Source organism: Ictidomys tridecemlineatus, chromosome 15 (genome assembly GCF_052094955.1).
Source record: "Ictidomys tridecemlineatus isolate mIctTri1 chromosome 15, mIctTri1.hap1, whole genome shotgun sequence".
Taxonomy (NCBI): Eukaryota; Metazoa; Chordata; class Mammalia; order Rodentia; family Sciuridae; genus Ictidomys; species Ictidomys tridecemlineatus.
Window position 1 is genome coordinate 50,223,704 of NC_135491.1, and position 27,726 is coordinate 50,251,429.

General features: G+C 41.5%; 1 protein-coding gene and 1 long non-coding RNA gene across 6 annotated transcripts in view; one reads left to right on the forward strand and one right to left on the reverse strand.

Annotated features, from left to right (window-relative positions):
- On the forward strand, positions 1–17,936 carry Zfp1 (ZFP1 zinc finger protein). Of its 5 annotated transcripts, XM_040279887.2 has the most exons (5): positions 15–179; positions 2,497–2,555; positions 3,971–4,090; positions 8,566–8,692; positions 15,119–17,936. In XM_040279887.2, exons 4-5 carry the CDS (start codon positions 8,650–8,652, stop codon positions 16,192–16,194), a joined length of 1,119 nt encoding a protein of 372 aa, XP_040135821.1. In that variant the 5' UTR covers positions 15–179; positions 2,497–2,555; positions 3,971–4,090; positions 8,566–8,649; the 3' UTR covers positions 16,195–17,936. The 5 variants fall into 5 exon arrangements, with proteins under 5 accessions (XP_077888804.1, XP_077888803.1, XP_040135821.1 ...); XM_078032678.1 differs by lacking the exons at positions 3,971–4,090; positions 15,119–17,936 and adding an exon at positions 9,919–12,289 and having other exon boundaries at positions 1–179; XM_005318431.5 differs by lacking the exon at positions 3,971–4,090.
- Positions 8,818–27,726, reverse strand: part of LOC144370905 (uncharacterized) — a 24,848-nt gene continuing 5,939 nt past the window's right edge. The window contains exons 2-3 of the long non-coding RNA XR_013430989.1: positions 11,789–11,850; positions 8,818–10,006 (exon numbers count right to left, since the gene is read on the reverse strand). This is a non-coding gene — a long non-coding RNA (uncharacterized LOC144370905). The remainder of the gene's footprint in view (positions 10,007–11,788; positions 11,851–27,726) is intronic.

Consider the following 27,726-nt stretch of genomic DNA (forward strand, 5'->3'; position numbering starts at 1 on the left):
GGAACGGCGTGCGGCCCTTCTATCTGCGCATGAGCAGTGCTGCGAGCGCGCCAGAGGCGCCCTTCCCCCACCTCCAGCCGCGAGTGGGTGACAGGGTCCCCTTCTCCGCGCTTCTTCACCGCTACACGCCGTAACCCGGCGTGGCACGGGGCCCCCGAGTGGAGGCTGCGCCCTGCCAGGTACAAGGGGAGCTGCCAGACAGCTGTGCGCGGCTGGGGCCGAGTGGCAGGAGATGACGGATGGGTTCGTGCCCGGGCGGGGTGGGAGCCCAAACTTCGGCGACTCGAGGGCTGCAGTGACCCTCGGGGAGGTGTCCCGGGATGTCCGGCGCCCTCCTCTGGGTGGGGCCCGCGGGAGCCCGCCTGGCCCGACGTGGGAGGGCTAGGACAGCGCGGGACTGGGCGGCTACGAGGACTCGCCTTCTCCCTTTGTCAGAAGACGCGCCTCCGACGGGCGGCGAGGAGCTCGGGCCGCGCGGGAGCGAGTCCAGAAGGCCCGCGGGCGCGCGCGGGCGGCGAGGGGCGGGGCCGGCGCACCTGGCCCCGCCTGGGGCCCCCTGCGGCGCGCGCAGCAGGCGGGCGGGGTTCCCCCGACCGGGGTTTCGGCAGAGGCTCGGGTCCTCACGTCCACCCTGGGACTTCCGTTATGCAGGGCTCAGTGTCAGCCCAGGCTCGGGAAGGGGAAGTGATTCGCCGAAAGTCACCCAGCCAGCCCGTACTATGTGATGTAAGAGCAGATGTTTTTCTCATTTCTATTTTGACTTTGTGCACTGGTCGTTTTTTGACATGCACGAGTTTTGAATTTCTACTTTTTAAATTATTTTTCTTTTTTACTCCTGGAGATCGAACCCAGGGGCTCTTTATCACTGAGCTGCACCCCCAGCCCTTTTTATTACTTTGAGACAGGGTCTTGCTAAGTTGCCTGGGCTGACTTGGAACTTGAGATCCTACTGCCTCAGCCTCCTGAGTAATTGAAATTTCAGGCGTGCACTACATCTGGCTGGAATTACTGCTGTCTCCTTTTATAGCACCCAGGAGCCTTCACCATTTAGAGATTGTACAAAAGTTTTATATAAATTTCAGTTCTTTAAAATTTGTTATAGTCTGTCTCTGGATGAATGTTTTATGTCTATTTAAGTAGATAATATGTATTGGTCAGGTGGTTGATAATGTGGTTCAGTTCTTCTGTAACCTTACATGCTTTTTGTTTTTGTTATTCTGTTACTAAGAGAAAAATATTGAGTTATCCAACTATAATTGTGCATTTACCTATTTTTAAATTTTAGTTTTATCAAATTTTGCTTCTTTTTTAAAAAAAATATTTATTTTTTTTAGTTGTAGTTGGACAGAATACCTTTATTTTATTTACTTATTTTTATGTGGTGCTTAGGATCAAACCCAGGGCCTCCCGTGTACTAGGCAAGTGCTGTACTGCTGAGCCACATCTCCAGCCCATCAATTTTTGCTTCCTGTGTTTTAAATTCCTTTTGTCAGATACATTACTTCATATATATATATATATATATATATATATATATATATATATATATATATACACACACACACACATACATGCACACACCAGAGATTGAACCCAGAGGTACTTTACCACTGAGCCACATCCTCAGCCCTTTTTATTTTTTGAGACAGAGTTTTACTAAATTGCTTAGGACCTTGTTAAGCTGTTGAGGCTGGCTTTGAACTGACAGTCCTTCTGCCTCAGCCTTCTGAGCTGCATGCATGGCTCTTAGGTACAGATACATTTAAAATGATTACATTTTCTTGGTGATATGATACATTCATTATTATGTGATGTCACTTCACTTCAAATTACTGAAACTTCTCTTAACTCTATTGAGTCTGTTAATGAACCTGTTGAAAGATTCCTTCATCTTCATTAATTTCCTTTTTTTTCTTAGCATTTTCATTTAATTTTTTTCTTGCAGTTTTCATCTCTGCTGAAATACCCTAGTTTTTCATTCATGTCATCTGTCTTTTCCAGTTAGGCCTTTACTGTATGAATCATAGTTGCCTTAAATTTTTTTTCTGGTAATTTCAGTTAAAGTTAAGGGTTCTATTGATGGCTTTGCCTCTTGATGGTGGGTTGTTTTGGTCTTGCCATTTTAGGTCTCTTAATATGTGATTGAAGGTGGGTGTTGCCCTTGTGATCCATTTTGCTCCATCTGAAGAGGCAAAGAGACTATCCCTAGAAGGTGGTATTTTCGGGGCCTGGGGTTGTGGCTCAGCGGTAGAGCGCTCGCCTCACATGTGCGAGACCCTGGGTTCAATCCTCAGCATCATATAAGAATAAATAAGTAAAATAAAGGTATTGTTTCCAACTACAACTAAAAAAATAAATATTTTTTTAAAAAATTAAGAAAAAAAGAAGGTGGTATTTTCCCAGGTGGTATGTAGGGATTTCTGAATAAGATATTTTTAAAAGGCTGAGGCAGGTCAGATGTTTAATAACAATATCTTCCTTTTTATTCTTTTCCAGTTCTGCCTTTGTAATTCTCAGCTTTTACCCAAATACTTCAGAAAATGAACAAATCCCAGGTGAGTTGTTTGATTACTCCCTACTTGTTTTTCATTGCATTTGTGGAATTTTATATGAATCCATAAAATGTCTGAAAAGTATAAATGAGTTAGACTCAAGGAAAACATGATAAGAATAAGTGATCAATGCCAGCAGCCAAATAGCAAACTGAGTTACATGTCTTGTTTTGGTTATGAATACTAATCCCTTGGTGTCCTCTATATTAGGTCTGAACCAATTTTATGGACTTTGATGTAGACAATGTTTTGGATAGCATCCCCAGAAACAATCAGAATTAATCAGATTATCAGTTTGTCCACAGTTGCTACTTTATAGCATTCTTCAGTGCAAGTGAAGAGTATTATGACATGAATTTTGTTTTTCCAACCAGAGTAGTATGATGCCAGTGAACTCTTAAAATTTTCCCCTATGTCCCACAGATACCATTGCCATTAGTTTCTTGAGTAGCTTTCCAGAGTTGATGTGTACATATTTACACAAGTACAAATAGAGGTACAGATATAAGATAGCATAGCATGTGAATCAGACTGTTCGGTGTGTTTTATTGTTGTTGGTAGTGGTGTTTTTATGGTATCAGGGACTGAACCCAGGGGCACTTAAACACTGAGCCACATCCCCAGCCCTTTTTTATTTTTTATTTTTTGAGACAGGGTCTCACTAAATTGCTGAGGGCTTTGCTAAGTTACCAAGGCTGGCTTTGAACTTGCAATCCTCCTGCCTCAGCTTCCCAAGTAGCTGGGATTACAGGTGTGTACTACCGCACCCAGTTTATTTGTGTTTCATTCTTAATGTTATTCGAATTGACACCTTGAGTTACTGTGGTAAATTTGTTAGAATTGATAGGTCTATATTGATACTTTAATTCAAGTCCATAGTTTACATTAGGGTTCACTCTTTGTGTTATGCATCCTATGGGCTTTGGCAAATGTAAAATGACATGTATCTATTATTATGATATCATACCAAATAGTTTCATTATCCCTAGGTCCCCTGTGCTCTGTTTATTTCTCTTGCCCGCTCCTTAAGCCCCAGCTAAAAGTGATCTCTTGATTGTCATATCTCCCTAGTTTTGCCATTTCCAAAATGCCTTATAGTTGTGCTCATACAGTAGGTAACCTTTTCAGATTTGTTTCCTTTCCTTGAATATGCATTTAAGGTTCCTCCACTTTTCCCTGGCTTGATAGTTCATTTCTTTTTAGCACTAAATAACATTCCAATGTGTGGGTGAATCAGTTTATGTATTCATTCACCTATTGAAAGACATCTTGGTTTCTTCCAAGTTTTGGCAATTATATGCAGGTTTTTATGTCAGCATAAGTTTTGATTCATTTGAGTAAATACCATGGACGTGATTGCTGGACCATATAGTAAGAATATGATTAGTTTTGTAAGAAACTGCCAAACTGTCTTCCAGGTGGCCCTACCATTTTGCATTCCCACCAGCAATGAATGAGCGTTCCTGTTACTCCATACCTCACAAGCATTTCATGTCGTCAGTGTTCTGGATTTGGGCCATTCTAATAGATGTGTAGTGGTATCTTGTTTTAATTTACAATTCTCTAATGATGTATAATGTTGAGCATCTTTTCACATATTTATTTGCCATTTATTTTTCTTCTTTGTTGAAGTGCTTGTTCAGATCTGCTGTCTGTTTTTTTTAAAAATTAGATTGTTTGTTTTGTTTAGTTTTAAGAGTTATTTTTAGGGCCTGGGAATGTACCTCAGTGGTAGAGCACTTGCCTAGCATGTGTGAGGCCCTGAGTTCAATTCTGAGTACTGCTTTAAAAAAAAAAGAAAAGTTATTTATTTATTTTAGGTATTTTATCAGATATGATTTTGAAGATTTTCTCCCAGTCTGGTTTATTTTTTTCATTCTCTCTCTCTCTTTTTTTTTTTAAAAAAGTCATTGAATGACATATCTTTTGCCAGGCATAGTGGTGCACAACTGTAATTCAGTGGCTCTAGAGGCTGAGGCAGGAAGATCACAAGCCAGCCTCAGCAACTTGGGGAGCCCCTAATCAACTCAGTGAGACCCTGTCTCTTATTAAAATACGAAAAAGGGCTTAGGGTATAGTTCAGTGGTTAAGCACACTGGGTTCATTCTCTGGTACAAAAAAAAAAAATATTTTGAAGTCTTTCCATATTAGAGCATAGAAAACTTCTTCATTCTTTTTTCCCCCTGATTTTTAAAATCCTGGAATGTAAAATATGTTCAAAGCAATATATAAAATGATATAACAATTTTTTTAAGTACTAGGGATTAAACCCAGGGTACTTTATCGCTGAGCTATATCCCCAGCTCTTTTCATTTTTTATTTTGAGACAGGGTCTTACTAAATTCCTGAAGGCCTCACTAGTTTCTGAGTCTGGACTTGGACTTGTGATCTTGATGGACAAAATACCATTATTTTGTTTATTCACGTTTATGTGGTGTTGAGAATTGAACGCAGTGCCTAACACATGTAGGCAAGTGCTCTACCGCAGAGCCACAACTCCAGCCCACGTTATCTGTTCTTTATGATACATTCCATAGATCCTCCTGGTAGATAGCCATTTTCTCAACATTTTTATTAATCATTCCTTTGCTTTTCTTAAAAGATTTTGCCACTTGACCTGGGATTGTGGCTCAGTGGTAGAGCGCTTGCCTAGCAGGTGTGCACTGGGTTCAATTCTCAGCACTGCATATAAATAAATAAATAAATAAATAAATGTCCATCGACATTTTAAAAAAATTTTAAAAAAATAAAAGATTTTGCCACTTATTTGTGTATCCCTAATCAGTATAAAATTGAATTTTGAAAAATTATAACTAGAATTAATATTGCCTTTGTTTGCCTATTCAAAATTTTGATTGGTGGAAGTTTTTTTTTCTTTCAGATATGTAAGATCTAAAAGATATCCTTTCATACACCTGTGTGCCCTTCCCCAAGACTTAAATTTTGGTTTTTTTTTTTTTTTTTGCTTTTTTTTTAATATTTATTTTTTAGTTGTAGTTGGACACAATACCTTTATTTAATTTATTTATTTTTATGTGTGCTGAGGATCGAACCCAGGGTCTCTCACGTGCTAGGCAAGTGCTCTGCTGCTGAGGCACAAACCCAGCCCTTTTTTTTTTAGATGCTGATGGACCTTTATTTTTTTTTATTTATGTGCAGTGCTTAGAATTGAACCCAGTGTCTCACGCATGCTAGGCAGGCACTCTACCACTGAACCACAACCCCAACCCTTTAAGGGTTTTTAAATTATTTTTCAGATTGCATTAGTTTAGCTAGGCATGATGGCACGCACCATGTAATCCCATGACTCAGGAGGCTGAAGCAGGAGGTCGAAAATTCAAGGCCAGCCTCAGCAACTTAGAGGCCCAAGCAACCTGGCAAGACCCTCTCTCAATAAAAAGGACTGGAGATGGGGCTCAGTGGTTAGACACTCTTGGATTCAATCCCCAGCACCAAAAATACACACACACACATACACACACACACACACACACACACTGCATTAGCTTATGTATTCCTGGTGTGGTGTAAAATGATACAGCTCTACTGGAAGCAATGTGGCAGTGCTTTCGAAGTAAACCTAGTACCATAAGTCTAGCCATGTCTAGAAATTTGCTACTACTGGACAAAAATCTTCCAGTTCATGAGAAACATAAGGAAACCTAGAAATCAATGCAGTTGGTACATCTGGCAAGGTCAAAGTGAAGATCAAGTGTTGAGTGTCCGAAAGGAACATAATTGGAGTGGGATGTTCTGTTTCCTGTCTCTGCTCAATGGCTAACTCTTAGGAGTAGATTAAAGCAGAACCCTTCTGTGAGATGAAGTGTCTTCTCATCTGATCCAATTCAGCCTGATGTGAAAGGAGGGACAGTTAATCATCTGCATATGTTCAAGACAAAACAAACCAAGTACAGATAAGAATTTGGGCCAGGCTCCCCCAAGCAATCTGCCCCTAGGTAATAAAAATGTGCTTAAATACATATTTTAAAGACAGCTTAATCAGCATTTGTTTTCTTCCCAAACATATTTTATTCTTGCCACAACTCCCATGTTGCTGGCATCCAAAAATGAGTTACAGCTTATTATTTAACATCTTCTCCCACTCCATTGTTTGCTTATTTTAATATATTTTACAGATTTGCTATTGTTTTTGCATCAAATTGACTCATGGTAGGTTTAGTTTTCTTCTTCTGGAGTATCTTTTTTTTTTTTTGCACCGGGAATTGAACCCAGGGGCACTCAACCACTAAGCCACATCCCCAGACCTATTTTGTATTTTATTAGAGATAGGGTCTTGCTGAGTTGCTTAAGGCCTCACTAAGTTGCTGAGACTGACCTTGAACTTGCAATCCTCCTGCCTCAGCCTCCTAAAATGCTGGGATTATAGGTGTGCGCCACCGTGCCCTCCTGGGGTAAGTACCACCTAACACACTTATTATGTTCCTGTCATCATTTCAGAGCAAGGGCTGTCAAAACCATTGTCCAAATCACCTGCTGCCTGGTCCTGTATAACCCACAAGCCAAGGCCGGTTTTTACATTTCTAAATGGTTGGGAATAAAATTAAATGAATAGCATTTTGTTCTTTGAACTGATATGAAATTCAGATGCAAAGTGTCCATAAATGAAGTTTTATTGAGACATACCTACACCATTTGCTTATATCTTGTCTCTGCTTTTGTGGTAGGATGGTGGAATTGATTCGTTTAAGCAGATCTACACATAGCCTGCAAAATCTAAAATATTTACTAGACCCTTTTTAGAAAATGTTTGCTTGTCATTATAAATATTTTCAGCACTTTGAAGATATTCCAATATTTGGCTTCCATTATTTCTTTTGAAAAATAATCCATCAGTTTTATCGTGCCTTTGAAGGTAATACTTTTTTTTCTTCTAGGGTTTTTGGCAGTTTTATGATGATGTGCCCAAAAGTAGGGTTTCTTGTACTTTACTTGGGATTAGTGGTGTTTTTTTGAAACTGTGGCCTGCTGTGAATGGTTTTGGAAAATTCTCAGCCATTGTCTCTTCAAATATTTTACCTCTTAAAATAGAACTCCAAGAGCAACTATGTTAGGCCCTTTAACTTATGTGTCTTTTAGGCTTTTAAATGTATTTTCCATCCTTTGATCCTTTTGTATTTATTTCAGTCTGGATATTTTTTACTGATATTTTCCAGTTTGCTAACCATCTTTTCAACTGTATCTAATTGGCTATTAAATCAGGCTATAAAGCTAAATGTTGTGGCACATGTCTATAATCCCAGCAACCCGGGAGGCTGAAGCAGGAGGATCACAGATCAGCCTGGGCATCTTCATGAGACTCTATCTCAAAAGAAAAAATAAAAAGGGCCAAAGTATAACTCGGTGGTAAAGTGCCCCCGTGTTTGATTCCCAGTACAAAAAAAAATTTTTTTCTATTTTTATGGCTTGAAGGAGGTCGGGAGATCCTTACTTAGAGCTGACTATTTGTTTCATAAATAGAAATCCTCCTGTTTTTTTCAATATTCAAAACTTTTTAATAGTTTGCTACTACAAAATTAATGTTTATGTGAGTTTCGTCACTACCCTGGTAACGTCATATACTGAGATATATGTTTTGGTACCTGGGATTGAACCCAGGGGTGCTTAACCACTGTAAGCCACATCCCCAGCTCTTTTTTTTATAGAGACAGGGTGTTCCTGAGTTGATGAGGCTGGCTTTGAACTCACAATCCTCCTGCCTCAGCCTCCTGAACCACTGGGATTACAGGCGTGTACCACTGCGCCCAGCTCCCTGTATATATCTTAACAGCAGAATCAGCTTTTGTTGTTAGATACCTATCAAATATGATAGTGCCAAAGATACAGGGATCTTAACCACATATTTTTGGAGTCAAAATATAGTAAACAAGATGTACCATAGGTATTATTTGTAAATTTTCATGGTGGGTAACTTACAACATTGTAAGAATAAGTTTTCATATATCCTTTCCACATCACCAAAACATGATCATTTCAGATTAATATGCAATTTCAGGGATCAGTTTCATTCACGGATGTGACTGTGGACTTCACCCAGGAGGAATGGGAGCAACTGGACCCCTCTCAGAGGATTCTATACATGGATGTGATGCTGGAGAATTATAGCAACTTACTTTCAGTGGGTAAGAACAGCTTTCAGATGTATCTCACTGTTTGCCTAGTAGCAGTGAGTTTCTGAATAATTATGTGGTGTTTATATCAGACAGGGAACTTTCAACTTTATAGAAATGAGAGCCAGTCAAAAGAGTGTAAACACATAGACAAGGCTTTATTGGAACTTCTGCTTAAGAAGGGAGACAGCCTGACAGTGTGTCAGACGGGCTCAAACAGAAGACAAAGGTGTACAGCTTTTATGGCATCTTCAGGGTAGGCAGCGGCCCAGTCTTTTGGTGCCATCAGTGTAGTGGTGGGGTTTTAGTTTAGTCTGAGCTCTTCATGCCTCTTGATGGGACTGTCTCATTGCCAGCTTAAGGGTGTTTTATTCTATGCTAATAAGGTAATTCTGCAGGCTACTTCACAACCATTATATGCATGTGTTTGTCCCTCACCACCTGGATTTGTTCTTATCTGGGAAAGTCCCTAATAATCTTTTTAGAGTAGAGCAAACTATCATCCTGTTTCAGTGGATTTGATTTTAGTGACCTTATCTTGTCTGGCTTGTAACTTCTTGGTATTTCTACTGACTCCAAGCCGATTCTTCAACTTCTCATCTCTTGATGTGCCTTATTATAGTTATAAGGTTCATCTTTTAACTCCTAATTTTCTGGTATGTCTGTTAACCCCATAAGACTAAGCTATTTTAATGTCAGCCTTTTTAGAAATATTGAGCTGCCACAAGAAATCAAACGTACTCAAAAGTGGGTCAGCAAGGCAAATGTTACTTCTGTCATAAGAGTGTGCCACTAAACCTGGCTAGCAGTGCACTTGGGCAGGCAGTCAACCTGCTTTTATCCCTAACAGTGTTCCCCCTTGTTCTGATAGGAGCAGCTCAGGGTTATAATTTATGATTAGCTAATTTTGAAATTGGGGCAGACAAAGGGAAGAGCTCTAGTTAAAAATTGCTACAATTGGATCTTTATATCCCAATTAAGGCTAAATACTATATTCTAAAAATGGACGACCAAGCTTTCTATTTCTCAAGTCCCCCTTTTTCTTTATATACCTTTTGGTCTTATTTTCATTTTTGTACCCTTTGGCATTGCCATCCATCCTAGATATTTTAACTTTCTGAGGTGGAAATGACCTATGGTAATGAGTTCTCCCCCTTTTAGCAGTTCTGATAGCCATGGTGATTAGGAGCACTTGGTAAGGTCTTTTCCAGCTTGGTTGAAGCTTGTCTTCTTTCTAGGTCTTGATGAAAATCAAGTCACCAGGCTGGAAGTGATGAATTGCAAACTCCAAAAGGAGAATCTGAGCAGCAGTTCATAATAATCATACTAGAAAAAAAGAAAAGCACAGATATGTTTCAAATTGACTCAGAACAAACTTGTGACTCTGACAGTGCTTTTTGTGATATTTCTCAGGCACTCCTGTATAAAACCCTTCCTTTATAGCCTCCCAGTTTTACTTACTTTCAGAAGGACTGACACAGATGTAAATCTAAAGTAAAAGAACATTGTTTTATATTCTAAATGTCCATGTATGGCTGTATTCTGGTTATATTCTTCTGCCAGGTATTTAAGACCAAGCTGGTCAAAACTGACCTTTTTTCTGTCTGTTAGAGTCAGCTGAGATTTATTAGGGATCACTCTTGGGAACTCGTGGGAAGCCAGTGGTGGCAGTTGGGCTCTGAAGGTTTTCCTGAAGAGCTGTGTGGTTTGGCGTGTGTTCTAAAAATAAAGTTCATTTCTTTTGACAAGTGGCTCCTGAATTGTGCCCAGCCAGACTGCAGCATTCATTAGCCCAATGGCTCCCTCTATGGCATCGTGGGCAAATACCCGGTATTCTACTCCTTTGATACCTAGTTTTGTTAAACCCTCCTCCTATGGGGCAATTCCTTTTAAAATGTCCTGTTTGTTCACAATTGTGGCATGTTTTTGGCCTGGCATCTAAAGCCTGTTTTACTGCAGCTGCCACGATTTGCCCGTTCATTAATGTCTCTACATAATTTAATATGTGTTTAAATCTTCATGTTTCCATGGTCTAATGACTTCTCTGCACCAACGATTCACTTGCTCGTAAGCCAGTTGTTTTATTAATGGCATTGCTTGTTCTGTATTCCCAAAAACTCTGGTAGCTGTTTGAATAAGCCTATCTACAAATTCAGCGTAAGGTTCTTTAGCTCCTTGTATTACCTTAGATAATTGATCTTGCAGATCTCCATGTCCTTGTAAAGTCTTCCATGCCCTAACCGCATCTACAGCAATTTGTAAGTATACGCCAGGATCTTATGCAATTTGTTGCTGCTGATCCTCATAAGGTCCCTTTCCTAACAACATATCTAGATTTCTCTGAGGATAACCAGCTGCTGCATTTCGCCTAGCAGACTCCTTGCAAAATTCCTCATTGGCAACCTTCCATAACAGGTATTGTCCTCCATTTAGCACAGCTTTACACATATTAGCCCAGTCTGCTGGCGTCATGTTCAAGTTGGTAATGGATTCAACCATGCTTTCAGTGAAGGGTGCTTGAGGAGTATAGGTTGTTACAGCCTCTTTTAGCTGCTTCACTTTTTTGAAATTTAAAGCATGGTGAATTCACTGCCCTCCTGCCTACTCAAATACAGGGCATGTTAATATTTGAGATCCTGTCTCAGGATCCCAACTATCAACTGCAGGGGTTGGGGGCCTCCCAGCATATGGAGGTGGCGCTGTTGGACACTTACACCCTCTGGTGATAGAAAGGTGTTAGTAGCAGTCTCCTGTTGTAACTTTTCCCCTGATGGCTTTTTGTGCTCTCAACTTTCTTCCTCTGACTAGCTCGAGAGACCTTCTCTTTTACTTGAATCTTTTCCTCTGCTTAACTTGAGAGACCTTCTCTTTTACTTGAATCAGTATGTCTTCTCCTTCCTCTACCATTGTCTGAACTGAAGGCTTTGGACTAAGCAAACAAGATACGAACGTCCACAATGGCAATGTGCCAACTGGCAGAGTCCCTGGGCTTTCCTTTTCTATTCTTTTTAAATCTTCACCATGATGGTTCCATTGTGATATATTTAACAACTCCTCCTTAAAAAGCCATGGGCAGGGCTGGGGATGTGGCTCAGGTAGCACGCTCACCTGGCATGCGTGTGGCCCGGGTTTGATCCTCAGCACCACAAAGATGTTGCGTCTGCCGAGAACTGAAAAATAAATATTAAAAAATTCTGTGTCTCTCTCCCTCTCCTTTCTTTAAAAAAATAAATAAATAAAAAGCCATGGGCTACATTTTTGTATTGTATCAACGTATGCCCTGACTGCTCTTGATTTTACTGAGATGCCTCCTTCCTCTAACAATTAACACTCTTTCAGTTTGTTTTTTACTAATTTCTGATCCCATATTTCTACTATAATACAACCCAACAAGATAACACCAAACAAAACTGAGACAGAATGAAACAAAAATGGAACAACACAAAATCATTATATCAGCCTTTCTATCCTCCTGAAATGTCCATCTGTCCTTTCTCCCTATCTGTTCCTCAGACGCAAATAGTTTTTCCTCAGATGTGAGCAGTTTTTCTTCCGTCTCACTCATCTCCAGGGACAGGCAACTTAAAACAAAAGCGAAATGAAACAAAAGAATCTTTTTTTTAAATGAGAAAGGAAGAAAGTAGAGGAGAGAAAGGAAGGAACACTTTTTTTTTTTGAGAGGAGAGAGAATTTTAATATTTTTTGGCGGACACAACATCGTTGTTTGTATGTGGTGCTGAGGATCAAACCCGGGCTGCACGCATGCCAGGCGAACATGCTACCGCTTGAGCCACATCCCCAGCCCAAAAGAAGAATCTTAAAATGGCTACCCATCCTCTCGCCCTGCCCTCAGGGGCGAGCAGTTTACCTTATCACTTACCCTCAGTCGTTCCCCGTGCATCATTGGTGGTACAATTTTTCCAAAAGGAGCCATCACTGAACTGCTTGCAGAACTTGCCTGGACTATGTATCACTTGTATGCATTGTGAACTCACTTGTATGCATTGTGAACTATCTGTTGGTGCAGCAACTTGTGGTAGTGTTGGGGTATTTTTGCTGATGGCGTCAGCAAAAATCAGTGGTATAATTTTTCCAAAAGGAGCTGTCAATTGGCTTGGTGTATCCTCCTCCCTTCTGCTTGTCATGGTCATTCAGCTAAAATTTTGGGGCCAACAGAGGTGAGGCAAAGAACTTCACCCCCCCCCCCCCCCCCCCCCCCCCCCCCCGCTGGTACAAAGACCTATCCATGGGTGTGGCTGTATGCTGGACTGGTAGTCAATGACGGGTAAGATCCAATTGCAATGGTACCAACGTAAGACAGGAGGCTGACGCCTTGAGGTCAGCTCATCTAAGGACCATATGTAGTATTGGACAACCTAAGGCAGGCACGGTCCCTAAGCCACGTGCTTGTTATTTAAACAGAGAGGGGGAGATGTTGAGAGCCACAGCCGAAGGGGCCCCAGCAAACTTCCAGCTGCCAGCAAACTTCCAGCTGCCAACTGATGATTGGCTCACAGCGGCCCCAGCAAACTTCTAGCTGCCAACTGATTGGGTTGTTTCCCCGCCCTTTCAGACCTGCTCATTGGGGGACTTTTTTTTGGCTCCGCCCACGCGACCCAGCCAGTTGGCCTCAAGAGTAGGAGGAGTGGGGGAGGTTGAGAGGCTTGTGGGAAGCCTGTGGTGGCAGTTGGGCTCTGAAGGTTTTCCTGAAGAGCTGTGTGGTTTGGCGTGTGTGTTCTAAAAATAAAGTTCGTTTCTTTTGACAAGTGGCTCCTGAATTGTGCCTAGCCAGACTGCAGCTTTATGAGAAGCCTCTTGGCTCCTTTAACTTTTATTCTACCATGAGTTGTGCCATCTGCCAGGATGGGTCAGGGTCTTGCTGACCACACTTGACTTCTCTTGGAAGCATCAGGGACATGTCCCTCTCCAGTGAAGACCTTCCTCTTTGCACATTGTGCACAAGTTGGCTTCCTGTTTTCTAGGGTCCTCTTGATCCCCCTGATTGGGAGGTCATTTGACTCAAGGGAGTTGTAGGGCCCATTGTTCCCCGAGTTTTGGGTGGCTTAAGAGGGCAAGAGCCAAAATGTTGGCTATTTTTCCCTTATCCTTTTACTTCCTTGACTTCAGTCTCCAGAATTTGGGTTAGACATTAAGCAGGACAGTTTCACCAGTCTTAAAATAGTCCTGGGTTTTAACTGAAATGTCTATAATTTTATAGTTACCCCTTTTATTTAGTTGGGGTCAGTATTAGTACTAGAAGTCACCTTTATATCCTATGTGTCCTATAGGTGATGGCTTATTGTCTCGGATTAACTCAAGTTGTGTTTTGTTTTGTTTGGGGGTACCTGCTTAAACCCCACCCTCTTTTTTTTTTTTTAAAGATACTTTTGGTGTTATAATCAGTTGCTCTTGCACTGGCATTCTCAGTCTGCCAGTCAGAATGGTGACTTCTATATTTTAGCTCATGGGAATTGGTGTCATAGCCTTAATGAAGTCTTGTAATGAAAAATTTATCCTCTTTATCTTGGATGAAATGGTTGTAGAATCACAAGTAAGTTAGGAATAACCACTAATACACAAGATAAAAGTAAAGGTTATTAAGGGCCTAAGCCAAGTCTGGGCAATCTTTAATATTCAAATTAAAGGAGGGCAATCTTAAAAGGAGAAAAACTGTAGTGGTAAAAACTGTCATTCTCCAACAACTTCAGTAGAAACACAGCAGTAGACCCAGCAATAGCAACGAGTGTGAGCAACTCTGTTGTAAGGATTTGGGTTTATTTTCTATTTCCAACAGAATGAATTCCTGGATCTTGCCATCCATTTGCAAAAAGACAGAGTTCTAAAATAGGATTGTTTCTGCAAACTATGAGAAATGCTGATTTCAAGAGGTTATTTTGGTTTATAGGAGCAGAGGAGGAGGAGGAGGAGGAAAGCCAAGAAGCATGCAGACCAGTACTGATCTTACCATAGTAATCTAAAGTGTCAGTTACTAACCTCATCTGTGTGGCACCACCACTTAACAAAGACCAAGAAAATAAGTAGATGAAGATGTTAACTATTCACTGTTCTTGAGGACACTGTGACAATCTCCTTTATTCCTGAAATTGCCAGCTTTTCCATACTATTTGTGCCCTGGTTGCTGATCTTTGTTTTTATTTCAATTTCTGTTTTCTTTAAGGTTATTTTGTCATCTGCCAGTGCTACTTATGTCCATTGTTAATTCACACTTTTTTGGTGTGCACAAGTTTTATGTGTCTTTTCCTTTCAAGATTTAAGAGGAAAAGTTTGCACTGGGTTTTTTTGTTTGTTTGTTTGTTTTTTTTTTTTTAAGTACTGGGAACAAAGAATCACCCCTATAACACATTTGTGGAGACTTCCCCTTCTGTGACATTATACAGAAAGGATTGATAAAGTGCATTTCATTCTGTTTGATCCTAGAAGTGTGGAAGGCCGATGACCAAATGGAGAGGGACCACAGAAACCCAGATGAGCAGGCGAAGCAGTTTATAATCCTCAAAAACCAAACTCCAGTTGAAGAAAGAGATAATCTCTTTGGAAAAACATTTAATCTGAATACAGACTTTGTTTCTTTAAGACAAGTGCCCTATAAATATGACTTATATGAAAAGACATTGAAACATAATTCAGATTTACTTAATAGAAGCTATGCAAGAAAGCAAGCTGATGAATGCAATGGCTTTGGAAAACCACTCCTATATCTGAAGCAAGAGAAAACCCACCCTGGAGTAGATTACTCTGATTATAATAAAAGTGGAAAAGCCCTCAGCCATAAAGAAGTCATTTTTAAACATCAGAAAATTAAAAACCTGGTTCAGCCTTTTCTTTGTAATTACTGTGACAAGGCTTTCTCCTTTAAGTCACTGCTCATTAGTCACAAGAGAATACACACTGGAGAAAAACCCTATGAATGTAATGTATGTAAGAAAACCTTCTCCCATAAGGCAAACCTCATCAAACATCAGAGAATTCATACTGGGGAGAAACCCTTTGAATGTCCCGAGTGTGGAAAAGCTTTCACCCACCAGTCAAACCTCATTGTACACCAGAGAGCACATATGGAGAAGAAGCCCTATGAATGTAGCGAATGTGGAAAGACATTTGCTCAGAAGTTTGAACTCACTACACACCAGAGAATTCATACAGGAGAGCGACCCTATGAGTGTAATGAATGTGCAAAAACCTTCTTTAAGAAATCGAACCTCATCATACATCAGAAAATTCACACAGGGGAGAAACGCTATGAGTGCAGTGAATGCGGCAAATCTTTTATCCAGAACTCACAACTCATCATACACATGAGAACTCACACAGGAGAGAAGCCCTATGAATGTACTGAATGTGGCAAAACATTCAGCCAGAGGTCTACTCTTAGGTTACATCTGAGAATCCATACAGGAGAGAAACCATATGAGTGTTCCGAGTGTGGAAAGGCCTTCAGCAGGAAGTCCCGACTGAGTGTCCATCAGAGAGTACACATAGGAGATAGACCCTGAGACTGCAACCAAGTTGTATCGTGGAAAACTGTATACCAAAATCCTTGCAATGGATAGAAACCTCATGAAGAATTCATGTTGAGATAAAATTTCTCAACTCAAAAATGTGTAAAATACAGGAGCCCTTAAGAAGAATATTATTCTAGGAATTGGGTATAATACCCAGGTAAAGTATACATATCAGAATATATCAAATTGTAGATAGACATACCCAACTGTATTACAATGAGCTTTTAAAAATTAATGAATTGAATACTCTGGGTAGCAGCAAAAAGCATATAGAGATAATACCCTAGGAATTTATATGTGAGTATGCCACAGAACACGTTTTTAATCTGCACATGTGAATTTAAGGGTCACTGGGAGTTTGAAATTCTTGGCCTCTATGATAATTAGAACACAAGATTTTCCATATAAACATCATGTGTGTCAGTATCTTTCCAACCTAGTATGCATTCCAAATGAAATATTAACAGATTTTAAAGTAGCACGTAGCCTGTGTTTTTGCCTACTGCTTGCCAATGTAAGTTGTGTGACCATTTTTATTGAACTGCCTCCTCAACAGATGACTGTTGGGGAGTCTTAACCCACTTTTGGGTTTGAAGATTTTTTAGAAGTATTTATTAAAATTTGCAAATGTGAGATAATTAAGAGGATATCTAGAAAGTAAAAGGAGACATATGAATTATGTTACTTGGTATACACACAGAATGAAATTGTACCATGTAAAGAGAATATTCTTATCCATCATGCACTTGTTATTTTTCTGTGGGGTATTTACATACAAATGCATGTCTATTACCAAAATGTTGTGTAACCCAGAAACCACCTGTATTTTTGTGCGTTTTCCCGTTTCTCAATATTTTATGAATTGTCTTGCAAAAAAAAATGATAGGATGTTTATGTAGCTCATAAATGTTAGTCATATTTCAAAGACTTTAGAAAAAAAATAATTTATTTTAAGAAAAGTCAAGAATTGTCTATTTCATTGCTTCTTAAAATTTCCATGTGCATATCCACTTTAGAAATGAAGTAACTGCAGTATTGTTTTGTTTTAAAGAGGCTTTTCTACTTCGAGTTTCACACGCAACCTAGAACATTTCCCTTTAGAACCTGACCTAGCATAAGTTATCACTTCCTTTCAGTGTTCACAAACACTTTAAGTTAGACTGTGCAGTGATCTCCCCATATACTGTTTGTTGATTAACATTTTAAAAGTTATCTTTTTGTGTAAATGAAAGATGTGCCATTTTAGGCTTGATTTCATATTGACAAGTTCAGCCTTTCCCTATCCACCATAAATCATGTATTAGAATTATAAATGGCAACCAAACTATTATTTTTTAAGATCATTGATGTGTTGGGACTACATATGAAAATGAATGACTTTCTGGGCAAATATATCATGACATCCATAGCCCAGTACGTCTTTGTATTTCAAAGTTGTGATCTTTCTAATACAAGGAAGCGGGGAGAGGTTAATTTCATACACTGCTGTTAGAAATGTAAATCGTGACAGCCTCCTTGGAAAACATTGTGACTGTCTTTTAACATTATTGATACATACACACTTTAACCCAGGAATCTCACTCCTGAGAATCTATTTCTAAGGGAAAAAAATAAAGTGCCAGTATTGGAGATTTTATGTTTATCAATGTATATCGTATTTTTGGTAAGGACCAAAAAATAAAAAAATGAATGACCATCATAAAGGAATGATTGAATAAATTGTGGTAAAAATATATCATGGCTGTGTGGTATTCCTTTGGAAAAAAATGTAGGATCAAACTTTTCCATGTTGAAAGAGAATATGACAGTAATCCAGTTTTTATAAAATAAAGATCTAGAAATACATATGTGTGGGGTGGGGGGCCCTGGACATAGAAGTCCTTTCATTGTGCCCTCAGGAACTCATCAGCTTATTGATGGCAGGAAAATGAGCTAGCCCACATTCCTTATGAAAGATGTCTTGGCCTGGAGATAGTTACCACTCAGCAGTAACAGTAGCCAGGGCATCAATTTCTTACCTTAGTTTTACAGAGGATGACATAGTACGGGACATGTGATGCCTACACATATGTTGGGTTGTTAGAGGAACCTGGAGTTTAGGGAACCTGAATCTTACACTAGGGGTTGCAAGAAAACCAACCCAACTTTGCCCCAAAGAGAGACATCTTTACTATGCTGGATATGGAACCTGCTCTCTCCTCTGGAGAGAGAACTTTCTGTCTTGTAAGACTATTCAGTTTTCACACATCCTGAAAGATGGTCTGGAACAAAGGTCTTTAGTGCTTACATTTTTTTTTTTTTGTTTTGTTTTTGTACTAGGGATTGAACCTAGGGGCACTCAACCACTGAACCACATCCCCACTCCGTTTTTTGTATTTTATTTAGAGACAGAGTCTCACTGAGATGCTTAGGGCCTCACTAAGTTGCTGAGGCTGGCTTTGAACTTGTGATCCTCCTGCCTCAGCCTCCCAAGCCACTGGGATTACGGGCATGTGCCATCATGCTCCACTAGTGCCTATGTTTGTAAAGAGGCAAAACCACAAGAAACCCGAGAAAGAATCATCTTAACAGGAATGGATGAGTAGCAGAAGAGAGAGGGGTTCAAGAGATTTTGTTTAAGATGTTAGAAATTGTGGATTATGTTTATCAATTCACAGGAATGACCAGTAGAGAAAAATATTTCTGCTGCAGCAGGGAAAGAAGAGAACAGACTAGAGCACAGTCTGGGCCAGGAAGAAGAGATCAGAACCAGCGTGCTAGGGAAGATGCTGGACTTGGAGCATCAGCCAGGGAGGAGCCAGAGATGACTCAGACTTGTGAACTTTTGTCTGATTGCTTTTATTTACTCTGTTAGAAGACAAGGTTACAAGATGAGGGCGAGGATGGAGGAGGTAGCATGAGAGGTTTGAGGATCAGGGGAGAGTTAACAAACTAACGAAATACAGTTTGGCTGTGGAAAAGGCCCACTGGAGGGTGATGCAGTATCTTTAATGTCATGTCTGTCAGAGTTGTGAGTTCTCCTCCAGCCACACTCAGAATTGTATTTAGCCTGGATTGGTTGGTATGAAATACCCGAGTGATGAACAGTGGGATTTAAACTTGGTTGGGAGAAGCATCAGAACTTGCAAGTCATCAACCACAGGTAGAGAAGACAGGATGACGGAGTAAGACATGCAGGCGCTGGACCTGGCCCCGTGGTTTGAACAACTATCCTCCCATGAAAATGCTTGTACAAGAGTTAAGGACCGGACTGGGGTTGTGGCTCAGCAGTAGAGTGCTCACCTCGCATGCGTGAGGCCCTGGGTTCGATTCTCAGCACCACATATAAATAAATGAATAAAACAAAAGCCCACAAACAACTGAAGTATATATACATTGAAGGGGGCAGGAATGGCTGCTTTACATTATACCCCTTTCTCAGCGCCAAGTACCAGTGTGATGAGAAAGACACTTAGGAAGGAAAGGGAACCAGCACCAGATTTTACCTTGGACCCCAACACTTTAATATAACCCAATGAAACCCAGCATTGGGCAAGTCCCTGCAGCCCCAGACTTGAAGTTGGTACCTATTCCAGGCCTGTCCTAGCACCAGGCTGAATCCCATAGACCCAGGATCCAGCCTATACAGCAGATTCTGTCCAGGCCTACCTAACCAGCAGGCCAACCTCGGGTCAGGCCATGCCCCACAGCTATACTTAAAGTGAAATTTAAGTCAAAAACTAGAATAAGATTATCTCCTTTGTTTCTGGAGGCTGCCATTCTTTGAATCCATTTCTATGCTTCCAGTCCTACATCAGGAGCCCCAGGTTTCTGTGGTACCCAGGAGCTGAAATAACACTAAGGGGGAACATCCTGAAAGCCAGAAAATGATCGGTGATCTCTGCCCGTCTGTACTTTTTTGCCTACACCCCTTCAGAGTGTATGTTAACGACACGATCAGAAAATGAGAATTTTGACTCATGTAAATAATTCATACTTTGGAGGAGCTGTGTACCAGTTTTCAGCTTCTCTTTTCTTACCAGGTGGCACCCATTTTTTAAGCACATTTTCCAAATGTGCGGAACCATTGACATTAAGGGATGTGGTCATGGAATTTTCTGAAGAGGAATGGAAATGCCTGGACCCTTGTCAGCAGACCTTATGTGGAGATGTGATGTCAGAGGTCTGTAGAAACCTACTCTTTATGGATGCAGTGAGTCCCCAAAGGTCACCTTTGGCAAAGGTCAATGCCACCTCCATCACCCATGCTGCTCTCACTGCCCAGGCTCCAGGAAGCCCCTTCTGGTGAGTGAGGTGTATCGTGGACCTGGACCCAGCTCCAGAAAGTGACAGCTGTGTCACACGTTTACACTCTCTGGACCTTCAGGTCACACCATCTACACAACAGGCACCAGGAGAAGTCTCTGTGAACCCGCCAGAACAATGGCCACTCCCAGAAAACAAAGATCTCTAAGGCGACATTCCACAGGACCTCTCCAATAAATCCCATGGATCCCTTAACCAACTGAATACACAGACAGTCCACAGCATCCCGTGAGATGGAGGGACTGAGGAAGGCTGGGCCACCCTCCATTGCTTCCTTTGTAAGTGGGGAAACTGAAGCCCCAACGGAACAGACTCACATCGCCTCTTAGGCCATGGGAGCCCAAGGGCCCAGTTCCTTGCTGGGCCCACAGTGAAGGCCGACAGGATTTCCAGAGCATATGCACCTCTCTGGCTCCCTTCTCCTGCTGCAGGAGCACCCACTATGCCCTCCACTCCCCAGTTTGGCTCCTGGTTCTCACACTGAGTTTCCCTGAGGAGCCCTGGGTGGGGCCAGCCCCCCTCCAGCTTCCACTAGCCCCTCCCCCAGCCCCCCCCAGCCCTGCTCCACCCACTGCTGCTACGGGTTGCACCTGACTAGCTCCACTGGGCTCCTACCAGACAGCTCTGCCCATTAACTGGCTCCACTCAGCCCAGCTTGGCTCCGCCCCACCAATTCTGCTAATTTGCTCTTCTCCACTCAGCGTCTCTTGGCTCCACCCTTGCAGCTATGCCCATTGTGGGCTCCCCTGGGGTCGCTCTGCTTCTCCCTTTGGCTCAACTTGGCTCCGCTCAACTTCCTCTCATAAGCTCCGCCCTACAATCGGACTCCCCTTTTTGCCCTCTGCTGTGCCACGCCCATGTCACCCACTGGCTCCATCTGCCCACTTGTCCTCTTCTGACATATTAAACATATTTGGATGGCATGTTTCCCCCTCTAACCCTGGAGCATTTTGAGGTCCACCTTGGCCCAATTCCATTGACATCAGCACCATCCCAAATAGCTCTGTTCTTTTTGAAGGGCCTGGCTCTTCAGTCAAGGTCACTCCTAGACCTGTCACCCCCACACCCACCTGAAAGCTCCACTGCTCCTTGAGAGCATCCTCAGAAATTAATAAAGGGGTCTTGCAGAGTTGCCCGTGATCCCTGACACCCTGTCCCTCAGGCTGTGGGACAACCAGACTTGGGGGGGGGGGTGTTCTCCTTGGGACATCACCAATGGATGTCCTTGGACTACTTTGCTCAACGCTGAGTCACAGTGTCTCCGATTACAGTGCAGCTGGTGATTATACTTTATTGTCAAACATGCGAGCATGTTTTCAATGCCTTCTGTGTATCAGGTAGAGGACGGAAGAAGAGGAGACACTTGTGAGAAAAGATAGCAAGGTCCCTGTCCTGCTTGTGGAGGAGCCCAGCCAGGATTAAAGGACAGCTTCTGTGCCCAGGAGCTGACCCTCTGCTTCTCTCTAGCTCTGTGGCCTTCAATACCTTCTCTTAGCCTTTGAGCACAGGATTGGCACAGCTTCTGGTGAAACAAAGGCATCTGTGCTCTCCTCAATAGCCAGCCTCAGACTTTTCAGAATGAGACAGGGCATGGTCAGACACTGCTGCTATCTTTCTTAAGGTTGGGTCTCAGGAGAAGAGACTCTTTGTAATAACCTCAGTGTAAATATCCTTCATTCTGAAAGTCTGAAGCAATGCTGGGGAGACTGGGCAGCAATTGGGGACTTGGATTGCAAGCAGCAATATGTGAGCTGGGTGATTTAAATAAAAACAATTTGCTAGAGGACATTGGAGAGATCAAGAGAATCTGATGGCAAAGTCCAGTAAATGAAGAGTTGAGCTGTGCCAGTTGTTCTCAGTGCCCCAAACTCCTGCACAGTCGTCCCTGGACAGTGCTGCTGTGTGAGCATCTTTATCCCCGTGCAGAATCCACATCTCCAAAGAAAGGGTCTAATTGGCTGGGTTAGCTACTGGGAATTTTCCACATTCAAGTAGGTATTGAAGGATGAGTAGAAATTTGCTAAAGGGAAAAGGGAAGGACAGTCCAGGTAAGAACAACCTGTATGTTTCCACAAAAGAATTTGGTGTTTCTCAGAATCATGTAGCCACACTATGTCAGGTGCTTTCCTCATCAGCTGCTTCTGTGGCCCCAAACCCTTCAAAACTAGAGCAAATTTTTTTTTGGGAAAACATCATGTTGTTTTATAAAAATGCTAAAGGCTCTTAGACATCATTATTCAAACTACATGTATGAAGACATGAATTGATGTGAACATACTTTTTATATAGAGCTATGAAAATTTGTTCTCTATGTGTAGTAAGAATTGTGATGCATTCCACTGTCATGTATTTAAAAAATAAAGCCGATTTTTTAAAAAATTATACGATAAAAGTGTTGATTCATTAAGAGGATATAAAAATTATGAATATATATGCATTCAACATCAGACCACCTAAACATATAGGGCAAATACTAATAGATCTGAAGGGAATGATAGATTGTAACGTAACAGCGTGAACTTTAATACCCTACTTTCAGTGGTGGACAGGACAGAAAAAAAATCAAATCACATAAGAACATTCCACCCAATGACAGCTGAATACGCACTCTTCAAGTGCACACAGCCATTTTCCATATTAGGCAACAAAACAAGTCTTGAATTTAAGACTACTGAAATCATATTAAGCCTCTTTTCTGACCATAAAGGTGTAAGAATAGAAATTAATAACAAAGGATTTGGGAAAATTCAAATATGTGGAATTTAAACATGCTCCTGAAAGTTAAAAGATATCTCAAAACAAATGACAATAAGTATATAACATACCAAGACTTATGAAATACAGCAAAACAAGTTCTTAGAAGGAAATTAATAGCAACAAACACCTACCTCCAAGAAGTTCTCCTGTTAGGTTGTAACTCAATGGTAGAGCACAGGCTTAGCATATGTAAGGCCCTGGATTTGATCCCCAGTATCACAAAAGAAAAAAAAAAAAAAACAGATCTCTAACCACCTCCATTACAACTCAAGGAGCTACAAAAAGAACAAATGAAGCCCAAAGTTAGAAGGAAGCCCATAGTGATCAGAGCAGAAGTAAAGATTAGAAAAAAACTTTTGCTCTTCTCTGTTAAGAATAAATTTTTTAAAGATGAAAACAGATCAATAAGGCTTTGTCTAGACTAAGGCAAAAAAAAAAAAAAAAGAAGTGAATGATTTGCCTTTACAGGCAATATCACAGAAATACAAAGAGTTTTAGGAGATTATTTCAGCAACTATATACTAACAAATTGGATAACCTAGAAGAAATGGATAGATTACTAAACATATTACTATAAGCAGAATCATGAGTAGAAAACCTGAACAAACACTAATGAACATGGTGACTAAATTAGTAGTAAGTCTCCCATTAAAAAAACCCAGGACTTGAGGGTTTCTCTATTGAATTCCAAACATTTTAAACATGAATTAATACCAATCCTGCCTGAACTCTTCAACACAAATTTTGAAAGAGAAAAACCTCTTATAAATGTGTTTTATAAGACTGTCTTACCCTGATACCAAAACAAAGAAAATTCTAGGCCAATATCCCTGATAAACAAAGATGCAATGATCCTCAACAATGCCAGGCTTGGTAGTACCTGCCTATGATCTCAGCTACTTGGGAGGCTGAGGCAGGAAGGTCACACATTCAAGGCCAGCTTCAGCAACTTAGTGAGACCCTGTCTCAAAAAATAAGGGTGGCTAGGGATGTAGGTCAGTGGAAGAGCATCACTAGGTTCAATCTCAGCATTAGAAAAAATACATAAAGAAATCCTCAACAAAATACTTATAAACATTCAACAGCACATTGAAAGGGCTGCAAGGATAGATCCACAAGTGCAAATCTACAAACAGGGTACCTGTGTTAACAGCAGGAAAGCCAAAAACCATACAATTCTCTCAATAGAGGCCAAAAAACCATCTGACAAAATTTAACATAAAAATGCTCAGCAAAATAGGCGTAAAAGGAATGTGTGACAACACAATAGAAGACCATAAAGGACAAACCCACAGCTAACCTGTGAATGCAATAAGTCCCAAACTTTCAATTCTGCAAATACTTCAACAAAGTATTGGCACAGGTGCACTAAAATGGCCAGAAATCATAATCTTGAGTTTTATATATATTACTCATTTTATGTACTTATACAAATATGTATACATATATGTATCACACAGTTGTATGTACACATATATGCAACACACACATACGTGTATATAGACTTTTTTTTTTTTTGCTGTAGTTAGAATTAAACCCAGTGGCACTATGCCACCAAGGTAAATCCCCAGACTTTTTAAGTCAGGGTCTTGCTAAATTGTCCAGGCTGGCCTCAAACTGAATCCTCCTGCCTCAGCCTTTCAGGTAGCTAGGATTACAGATTTTTTTAAAATTGTTTTTGGTGGTGCTAGAAATTGAACCCAGGATCTCACACATGTTAGGAAGCACTCTACCATTGAGCTACATTCCCAGACCCAAGGTCCCGAGTTTTATCCCTAGCATTACAAAAAAATTGAGACAAGGGATTGGGAATATAGGTCAGCTGGTAGCGTGCTTGCCTCACATTCACAAGGCCCTGGGTTCAATCCCCAGCACCACACAAAAAAGAAAATAAAGACAAGAGGTTACCAGTGCTGGTGGAGATATGGAAAAAAATGTAACTCTTCCACAGTGTTGATGGGAAACGTAAATTAGTGCAGCCATTTTGGAAAATGGACTTATAAGTGAAGCAGGCTTCAAGAGGCCCAGATGTCAGTTGGAGTCCATAAGAATCCATTGAAGACACAAGAGATTTTGCTGAAAACCGAAGGCAAGTTCCAGAGGTTACTGAGAAAGATTTCCAGAAGCCAGGCACAGTGGGGCTCACCTGTAATCCCAGTGGCTTGGGAAGCTGAGGCAGGAGGATTATGGGTTCAAAACCAACTCAGTGAGGCCCTAAACAACTTAGTAAGACCCTGTCTGCCGGGTTTTAGTTCTTGCAACTAAAAGGCTCAGGGGTCACTTCAGTTGTACTGGGCTGAAGGGTCCGCAGGAAGAGAGAGAGCAAGAGCACGCACTGACCCCTTTTATTGAGGAGAAGCTATTCAAATGAGGCAAGGGGTCAGGTTTCAGGGGGCTGAGTCTATCTTCATGATGTCCACTGTCAGCAGGTTGACGGACACCTGGGTAGGCCACACCTAAGGCACAGTAAGAGAAGGGGACACACACAAGGCACTTCCATGGGAGATTCTATCCTAAACAGGGCCAGGGGTTAGATTACAAAGGAACAGGTGAGCATAGCTTCACCATGGGGCTGTAGCAAGACACACCCATGCACAAGACACCGACCCTCGAACCCAGGAAGGGTGGGGAAAGCTCTGCCACATTTCTGTGACTGAGCGCCTCAGCACCCAGCCGGGGAGTGTGACCCAGTCACGTGCAAGTTGGTCTCCCATACCTGTCTCTAAGTAAAATATAAAAAGGGCTGTGTCTGTGGCTAGAATATAGGGAGAGTTGAGATGAAAACGGGATATACAGCGCCAGGAAGGTCACACTGTTAGGGGGTGACCTGGGAATCCTAGGCCTCCTGTGATCGAATAAATGAGGATAAAGGTCTTAATGACGTCGGACATGACCTCGAGGTAGAAAAAGGTGAAGAAGCTAGAGTGTTGGGAGGTCAGGGCCCTGGCCCCCTCTTCTCTCCTGCTAATGGATGTGTGGAAGCCTGGGGAGGTGGGTCTTACATGGTGTGCTTGGGGGTCCCTCTTAACCCTTGCCAAGAGGTTAAGAAATGCCGAGAATTCTGCATGGTTCATTGCATAAGGTAGGCACCTCAGAGCTCCTAGACTGAAATGGGTCAGACTAATTATATTGACCTGGAAAAATATTTATGTTCAAGTTAAAAGCAAGTTTCAAAAAATGTGTACCCAGGATGGGTGGCAACATAGCAACAACTGGCAGATCTAGGTGAAGCCTGTCTGGGTGTTCTATGTTTTTTTAATTTTTTTTGTCATTGTAGAGGGACATCATGCCTTCATTTGTTTATTTTTATGGGGTGCTAAGGATCGAACCCAGTGCCTCACACATGCTGAGCAAGTGCTCTGCCACTGAGCCACAGCCACAGCCCCTCTGGGTGTTTATTAAACACTTTCTGATGTAGGGGTCAAAATGTTGACAATAATACAAAAGAATGCTGCAGATCAGTATATACATAATGATGGTGTTTATGGAAGTAGATGTTTATATGCATAAATGCAGACCTATGTTGTAATCCTAGAAGCTAGCCCTGACGACAGTTCCCTACAGGGATTTGATAGAAGGGCTTTGACTTCCCATCTATTGCAATCTAGTCTAATCATTTTTGTGGGAGGCAACCTTACAGGTGTCTGAGTTACACTCCCCAGCTGGGTGCTGAGGCGCTCAGTCACAGAAACGGGTGTGTCTTGCTACAGCCCCATGGTGAAGCTATGCTCACCTGTTCCTTTGTAATATCACCCCTGGCCCTGTTTAGGATAGAATCTCCCATGGAAGTGCCTTGTGTGTGTCCCCTTCTCTTACTGTGTCCTTGGGTGTGGCCTACCCAGGTGTCCGTCAACCTGCTGACAGTGGACATCATGAAGACAGACTCAGCCCCCTGAAACCTGACCCCTTGCCTCATTTGAATAGCTTCTCCTCAGTAAAAGGGGTCAGCGCGTGCTCTCGCTCTCTTTCTGTGGACCCTTAAGGTCAGAGGAGCCGTCACAGCGACCCCAAAGAAAAAGGTATTGTGTCTCTTGTGTGGTTATTTCGTGCAGCCAGTTAGCCCAGTTTAACTAGAGTGACCCCTGAGCCTTTTAGTCACAAGATCAGAAACCCGGCACATTTTAAGCAGTAGGGTACAATAGTGATGTCTACATTTCAAAGATTTTCTATTTAGAAGATAAAAATCAGTGCAAGGTGATGAGCTCTATTTGGCCCATAGTGATATCCTCACATATTTCTAGATATATCTGTTAACATTTTTTTAAAGATTTTTTTTTGGTCAATTGACTTTTATTTATTTATATGTGGTGCTGAGAATTGAACCCAGGGGGCTGGGGATGTGGCTCAAGCGGTAGCGCGCCCGCCTGGCATGTGTGCGGCCCGGGTTCGATCCTCAGCACCACATACCAACAAAGATGTTGTGCCTGCCAAATACTAAAAAATAAATATTAAAATTCTCTC

Bases quoted from the DNA above. Each gene is read 5' to 3' on its own strand.
- Zfp1 (XM_005318431.5), top strand. The intron at 8,693-15,118 runs GTAAGAACAGCT...GTTTGATCCTAG, and splicing joins TAGCAACTTACTTTCAGTGG to AAGTGTGGAAGGCCGATGAC.